General features: G+C 37.6%; 1 protein-coding gene across 1 annotated transcript; it reads left to right on the top strand.

Annotated features, from left to right (window-relative positions):
* Positions 1 to 1,569: 1,569 nt before the first annotated feature.
* LOC103142819 (nucleoside diphosphate-linked moiety X motif 19-like) lies at positions 1,570 to 5,970 on the top strand. The gene is made up of 3 exons (XM_007559064.2): positions 1,570 to 2,455; positions 3,713 to 3,920; positions 4,553 to 5,970. Exons 1-3 carry the CDS (start codon positions 1,697 to 1,699, stop codon positions 4,765 to 4,767), a joined length of 1,182 nt encoding a protein of 393 aa, XP_007559126.1. The 5' UTR covers positions 1,570 to 1,696; the 3' UTR covers positions 4,768 to 5,970.
* Positions 5,971 to 7,722: the final 1,752 nt, after the last annotated feature.

The following is a 7,722-nucleotide window of genomic DNA, read 5'->3' on the forward strand; positions in this document are numbered from 1 at the left end:
AGGTGCATGCATATACCTTACAACAGAATGTTGTGGGGAAAAAGAGAAGAAAAAAACTGTAATTTTCTGACTAAATGGATATTAATTCTGCAGGTACAACTCCATGCATGCATTGTATTTTAACTATATGTCGAGGTAGCTGTTGCTGACAGAGCTCATGTTCTGCTACATGGAGCGACAATTTCAAGTTAGAACATTTTTCTTTTTTCTCTGAAAACCTTAAAACACTTCCTTCCATTTCAGCTTAAATAACCAGTCTTCTTCACAATGCCTCTTTGATAAAGATATATGATACCACTGAAGTTGTGTGCTTGCACATTTGTGTGTGTGTGTGTGTCTGCAGCATTGCCTTTCCACGCTGGCCAGGTTTTGCACTGTTTTCTTTTTTTTTTTCTTTTACTACTCTGAGCTGCATGGAAGTCAGAGAATTTGACCCTGCAACACCATAATTTTTTCTTTACTGAGCTGTTTTGTTTTTTCTCAAGGCAGCTCATTACGTCTCTTTGACTGGCTTTTTCTTCACCCAAACAGTTCATTGCTTATACATGAGAGATATATAAAATGCAATAATAGTACAGTTCACGCAAACACAGTTGGAAAAGGTTTAGTCTTCCTGAAGTCTATCTCTTAATACAATAAATGTTTTTAATCTTTCCATTGGCAAACTTGTTTTTTTTTTTTTTTGCCTTCTTTTTGCATAAGGATTGTAAAAGAATTTGAACAGTTGCCTCACAGGCAACTGTAATCTTCTAGCACAAGAACACACTGACATATAAACTCAGTAACCCCGTGAAGAACCTGAACAACATGACCGAGTCTCAGACACATTCAGAGAGGCTGAGAATCTGACTGAATTTGTTCTCAGCAACAAAATGCTGTCTTGACAGTATTATTTAAGATTTTTTTTTTCCCCACTACAAAATTTATTTATTCTTTTGAAATCTAATCTAATGGTCAGATTTGTAATCTAATCGCTTAGATTAGAAAGTGAAAGGCCACTTTCTTATCTAAGTAAAAGTGGACTTTCACTTAGATCAGACCACACAGGATTCACACCACAATTCTCATGCTAAAATTTATTGAAAAACGGTTTTTAATTGAATAAGTCATGTTTGTGATATTAATGAAAATTATTTTAGAATTTCAATTATTATGTCATTAGTAGGAACTAATTTTAACTATTCCATTTACATGTCTCTTTGTTTCTTTCTATCTCTATTTAAATACAATCACTGTTGGTACACCATACTACCACCAAGCTGGACCCACACTTGCTTTCATACCTGTCTTAATTCACTGTGACATTTATTTCATGAAGTGTCGAACCTTCCTAACATGCTAGCATTACACGGTTGCTGATCTCTTCACTGCACATCCATCCAATTCAAGTTTATCATTTCACCACATCCCAAAGACACTTTATTGTATTCAGACTTTTTACCTATGGGGTACTTGCTATTGAAAAGAAAATTTCTAAAAACGGTATTACAAAGAAAGTCTTGTGGACGCTCCGTTTTATAGAAATACGGTACTCCTGCAGGTCTATAAGGCCTCCGGCCTGTAGGTGGCGATAGTACGAGCAACATAACCCTTTAAATGCGTCACTTCCGTCACATGTAACGTAAAGAATCTATGGTGAACAGGGTTTGAAACTTTCAGAAATTGAAAGTCGTTTAAATCCTCTCGTAGTTTGAAGATGAACACCGCTCTGAAGCAGTGGAAGGAGGCGTCCACCCTAATCCTCACCGCAGGACGCAGGCTCGGTGCGGACAGTTTGTCGCCAAGAACACCGCTGGACGGCAACGGCGCAGCGACACGGCTGCCGCACAGCTCCGAGTTTGATTACGACGTCCTGTTGCTGAAACGAAGCGCTAAAAGCACATTTATGCCCAACGCGTATGTGTTTCCCGGCGGTATGGTGGACTCTTCGGACTTTTCAAGTGATTGGTTAGACGTCTTTAAATCTTTTCTTAATTCCCCTGGTTTTGGTTTAAGGAGCGTTAAGCAGCCCGTGGAGAACAGACCCCCGATCTTTGCGACAAACCGATTGAAACTCGGCTCTCCCATCCCGGGGGAAGTCGCCCTGAGAATTTGTGCCGTCAGAGAGACTTTTGAGGAATCAGGAGTGTTGCTGGTTGTGCCTAAAAAGGAAGAGAAACGCATTTTAAAAAGCTTTCAGGACACACGTTTTAGTCAACATCACACAGAACATAAACTGGGTTGTGATGAACTCTCAAAGTGGAGGGCGTTGGTGAACAAGAACCCTTCCAACTTCATGAGGATGTGCCAGGAGTTGGAGGTTTTGCCCAATATCTGGGCTTTACATGAGTGGGCGAACTGGCTGACCCCCACCGCCAAATATGGGAGGACGAGGTTTGACACAGCTTTCTTCATGTGCTGTTTGCAGGAGATGCCCAGCACGCTGCAAGACGAGAAGGAAATTGAGCGCTTTCAGGTAATTTTTGAAATATAATCAAGTTGGGTTTTGAAAACTTACCCTATATGCACCGATCAGCGATTTTATGACCAATTTGCGAATACCAATATTTATTTTATAGCCCCCCCTGATTCTGATTTCTGTTTAACTGCAGATAACTAAAACTCGCAAAAATACACCCTCTTGTACATTATATTAAAAAAAATTGAACAGTCACAACTTTTCAAAAATGCCCTAAAATTGCAGAGTTGTCTCACTATACGTCACTGAAAATATGTTGTGAAATTACCAGTACTAAACGGATCTCATCATATTGTTCTCTTCATCATTCAAATATTGAGGTGGATGGCTTGAAGACTTGACCAGCTTGTTTGTCTTTCTTGTCAACTCCACTGAGATGGTGGCCAGAAAACAAACTGTATTCCTGTAGAAACCCAGAAGAAACTGTACTGGGTTGAATACTGGTCTACAAAAGAGGCCATGTTTAAATATCAAAAAGGATTCTTCAAGGTTCGGCATTAGATTCAGTAACTTTTGACGTGGCTTAAGACCATGTCAATGCTGTCTTGAATCATTTCATAAATAACAGCCAAAGTTTTTTCATAGAAGCTCCCTAATTGTATAATTTTAATTTTTATCTTGGCTTGGCTAAAATTTACAAGTGACAAGACCACACCAGCAGGATTTTCAATAAAACGTTCATCTGATGGACAATATTGGACGTTTCCAAAATTTGAAAGAATATCGATGGAAGCACTTCATAAAAGACAAGGAGAGAAAATTAAGCTGAACTACTAATGTTTGAACTACTAACCATTTTAAAAAGACAGCTCCCTATGCTCACTACATACCACAACATGCCAATATATTGCAGCTGTCTCACCACAACTTGACAATCTTCTAGCATCACCACCAGGGTTAAGGTAGATAATTATACAGAAGAAATGACCAGAGCTTATTATTATTAGAACCAGGGGTGATGTCACACTGTGTGTGAAAGAGATAGAGCAGTTAACATTACTCAGCTCTGTAGTTGAACAGAATTTTACAGCTTTTTTTAAACACCTCACTTATATGTAAAACACCTGAGTCGTCTTCTCACAGTAACAAAAGGTTAAAAATAAATGGCTTTTAAAAAAAAAATAAAACAACTAAACATCAGTATTTTTATTTCACCCCTTTCACATCTGACATTGTGGTTTATTCTGTTGTCTCAAACGACAAAAAAAAAATAATAATACAGAATGAATCAACTCAACCTGTTGTGTGTTTCAGTGGTCCACGCCCTCAGAGATCCTGCAGAGCTACCAGGCACGGCGACTTTGGATCGCTCCTCCGCAGTTCTACGAGCTCAGCCGGATGTGCCGCTTCCCGCTACTGGACAACCTCCACAGCTTTGCCCACCAGCGGGCAACAGAAGGCTGCGATCAGTGGATGCCTGTTATCGTCCTTCAAGACCAGCAACACATTTCTCTGCTCCCAGGTGCTGATTATCAGCCATGTCTCTTCTAATGATCGGCCTGACTGATACTTAAGGGATAAACAGCCGCCATGATCTCACAGTTTGGTTTGTTGGGCTGGAACCTTTGAATACAGCATTATGACTATTGCGTCATCACTTTTAGAAACCATACGTGTATACAGGTGATGATTGTAGACGCCACAGCATCACCTGTTGATTTAAACCCCTAAATTATAATATTTAGAAGAAGACACTAGGCTAATGCTTTTTCCTTAGTTGTTTTTTCACACCTTTTTGTGTAAGTGGGAAATTTTTTAACTTTCAGCCTTTTCTCCAGCACTTCTGGCATCTCAGCCTCTAAAGCCCTACATTTGTTAAATATCTGCCTTACATTAGTTAAGTACCTGCAACTGCCTGAAATGAATGATGTAACTTTTTTGCAAATAACATTTTATTCAGATTTGAGTTGCATTCTTAGGTCTTAATCAATTGCAGATGTGAAAGTTATTAATTGACTGACTCGGCATAATGGGCATTGTTTAATCCAACACATTTCACCAATCGCCTAGTCAATAATAATTAATTTAGTGCTGCCTGTAAATTAATTCCAACAAAATATAAACTTTTCACATTTATCCCATCTTCCTTTCTAGGGGACAAGCTTTATCCGGCAGACCCTTCAAAGCCGACCAAGAATGATCAAAAAGACTCTCAGTTGGAGGATCCAACAGATGATTCTGATTTGCACCGTATGGTGATGTCAGATCCTTACACTACAACCCTACAGATCACTGTCAAACCCAAATATAACCATCTGCTCCCTGTTGTGACACCAGCCTTGTCACATAATCCAAAAAGTCAACTTTGACCTGCACTGAAACATCTTTTTATTTATTTTTTTTGCACACAATTACAAAAAGACGTTGACGTGAAATTTACTGACAGTGTGTCTGCTGCTGAGTTCTGATCACTAATAACGGCATCAAGTTCTGTTGGTGTGTGTGTTATCTTAAATATTGAAAAAAAAAAATATTGTAATTTGGATAACTTGCATTTATTTTTATTTTGTATAAGATGGCTAATAGTTACCTAAATTCATACAGGATCTGGGTTTAATTTGAAACTAAAATACAGAAATGTGAATAAACACAATTATCATGTATTGTATAGCAGCAGAGCAAACAGAAGTAGTCTGTTTGATAAAAGGTACGTTTTATTATTTGGAACAAAATCCATGTTTTTGTGTGTTGTCTTAAATGAAGTTATTGCCAGGAAGATTTGCTCCCGGCTATCTGGAGTATTTTCTTTTTTTTCCTACAGTTTTTCAGTCCTGCTCCTAAATTTGGCCATGCACTATAAAAAAAAAAATAGAAAAACATAACTAAAGTTTCAGAACAATTTTAATATGTGTAATCAATTTAAATAATAAAATCCTTCTCAAATTGAGAATTATGACATAAACATTGAACCTGTCAGAACTGTCTTATTGTCATCACTTGTTCTAAACATATATTAGTCATTCTGGTCATTAACTGTGTGTGAACTGATGCTAACCATATTCCAGATGTCTTGTGTGATAACAGTAAAAAAAAAATACACTTTGGCTCATGAAACTAGAGCTGAAACGATTAATTTTAAATCTATTATTGAAATAATTGTCCATACAGACTCTTAAAAGGCCTTTTGCTAAAAGACCAACATAGTCAGAGAAGTAAAGTCAAACTTGTGCAAAAATATTTGCAGTTAAGATGAAAAAAAAAAAAAAAGCTTTGTCTGTACATATCTTCTACCCTAGACTCCTCAAGTGGCATAGTTTTAGTTTCGGCTGGTTAAAATTCAGTAAAAAAAGAAAAGAGATGTCTTATTAAGCACCTTTTGCTATGCAAATATTAACTGGTCAGTCCAAAAAATAATCATCAGATCAGCCCTACACTGTATTGGTGTTAAATCAATGTTACAAGTATTTTTAGCAGCAGATGTGTCTTTTGTTACAAATGATCACGCGTGCTCTAATGGAATGCTATGTTATTGCATTTTAAGCAATAAAATATTTATGTTTTTGTTTGAAAAAGAAGATGAACTATTTATTTGTATCTTTTAGTGTATGATGCTAGCTCCATTCTTTGGGCTGCCGACAAAAGAGCTGGTTATAGAAAAAGCTAACAAACCTCTGGATGACCTCTGGACTATCAGGTTGTTTAGCCCTGCTGATCTCTTGCTTTGTCTTGTGTCAGAGAGACGCATGCTTCAGATGGCTTTCATATAAACAGAACCACAGGGCGTGTTGTTTTGAGAAACGATTTAGGAGTTTGAGAAAGCCTGTTTGCTTTACTTTATGTTGGCTAAGACAACTGATAATTTTGTCTAAATGATCAAATCGAGCAAGGCAGCTGAAGTGGGTCGGAGGGCAATGAGTGTTTGGAGATAGAAAATGTAAATCTAAATGTCGATTAGGTGTAACAAAGGATAACAGACAGACACAAACTATGAAAGGGGTTGCTAGGATGAAGCAATCAAAGTACAAAGAAAAACTCTTGATATATTCTAAAATGAAATATATCAAGATCATTTGAAAGATCTAAAGAACATCAAGCAAATCAGAGATGGTTCAAAACATTTGTGGCCAACTAAACAGAAACGTGTTCATAAGTTATTGTCATGTCAGCAATTCTCTTTTTGATTTAGATTTTAAATCAAACAGTTGGGTATCTCAGTGTTGCCTGGATACCCAAATGAAGACTATGAAGTGACTCTGACTTGATTGAAACACTTTGAACCACAAACCTGATACATACTCCATCCTGCCACTTTAGCTTTTGGGCATATTTTATTACGACACACAAGATCTTGAGATTCTGTCGTCTTGCTGGCGCTGCCCTCTCCTCTTCTCGCATCTTCTCCTTCTGCTTCAGAGTGCTGTGTGTGTGTGCGTGTGTGTGTTGAGCGGCGGCGGTGAAGAAAAGGGGGGCGAGTTGAAATAACACCGCTCAACCTTCTGTGCTGTTTGCAGTCTGTTGAAGGTTTCTATGGAAACCCACAGCTTTGGAAACCTTGCATCCAAGTCCAGATGAAGTGATGATGCTTTGGTCTGTCTCTGCCCACAGAGAGGATATTACCTTTTTTATCTGAACTAGCTTGGTGTATGAGTTCAGGTGACATGAAATGGATCATGCAGAAGTTCTAATTAAAAATGTTTTTAGATTTATACAAAAATATAAACATATACTCACCTGAAAAACTTTGTTATTGATGTTATTGTGGCATTCATTTTACTCTCTTTATTTTTAAGACGTATTATTGGAGATGAGGAATCATTGTTTCTTAAACTTTCTAAAACTTCCTCCTTTCCACCAAAGTTTAATTTATTGCTTTTCATATCTTTGGATCCAAGGATGGCAAAAAGTCTGTGGTGGATTTAGAGCACAGAGGTCCATGAGTCACTGCTGGAGAACTTGTGAAGTAACTGCAACAATAAATGAGACGTTTGAAAGCTCATTGTGACTCAGATGTGAACTCAGCAGCCATTGATTTTTATCCACCAAGGTCCTTACAAGAAATCCAGTCAGCATATTTCATGTGTTGCTCTTTTTAATGTTTCTAACCAGTAGTCAAAGAAGGCTCACAAACTGGATAGCGAACACAAGTTTAAGATCTGAGAGAGAGAAATAAAAAAAAATTAACATTTTGTAATTTATTTTTTACCCATTAACCTTTTTAGGCAGAAGAAATTGAACAGGTTTTACAACATGCCAAACGGGAAACCTTGAACGCTCCGCATCTTCACCGAACATCTGATAGACGGAGATCTTCATATATATATATA

The sequence above is a fragment of the Poecilia formosa genome, unplaced genomic scaffold, assembly GCF_000485575.1.
Source record: "Poecilia formosa unplaced genomic scaffold, Poecilia_formosa-5.1.2 Scaffold102, whole genome shotgun sequence".
NCBI classification, from domain to species: domain Eukaryota; kingdom Metazoa; phylum Chordata; class Actinopteri; order Cyprinodontiformes; family Poeciliidae; genus Poecilia; species Poecilia formosa.

Excerpts from the sequence above, each read along its gene's own strand:
- LOC103142819 (XM_007559064.2), top strand. The coding sequence starts at position 1,697 with ATGAACACCGCTCTGAAGCAGTGGAAGGAGGCGTCCACCCTAATCCTC. Across the intron at positions 2,456-3,712 it reads AGGAAATTGAGCGCTTTCAG|TGGTCCACGCCCTCAGAGAT; the intron begins GTAATTTTTGAA and ends TGTGTGTTTCAG. Across the intron at positions 3,921-4,552 it reads ACACATTTCTCTGCTCCCAG|GGGACAAGCTTTATCCGGCA; the intron begins GTGCTGATTATC and ends CTTCCTTTCTAG.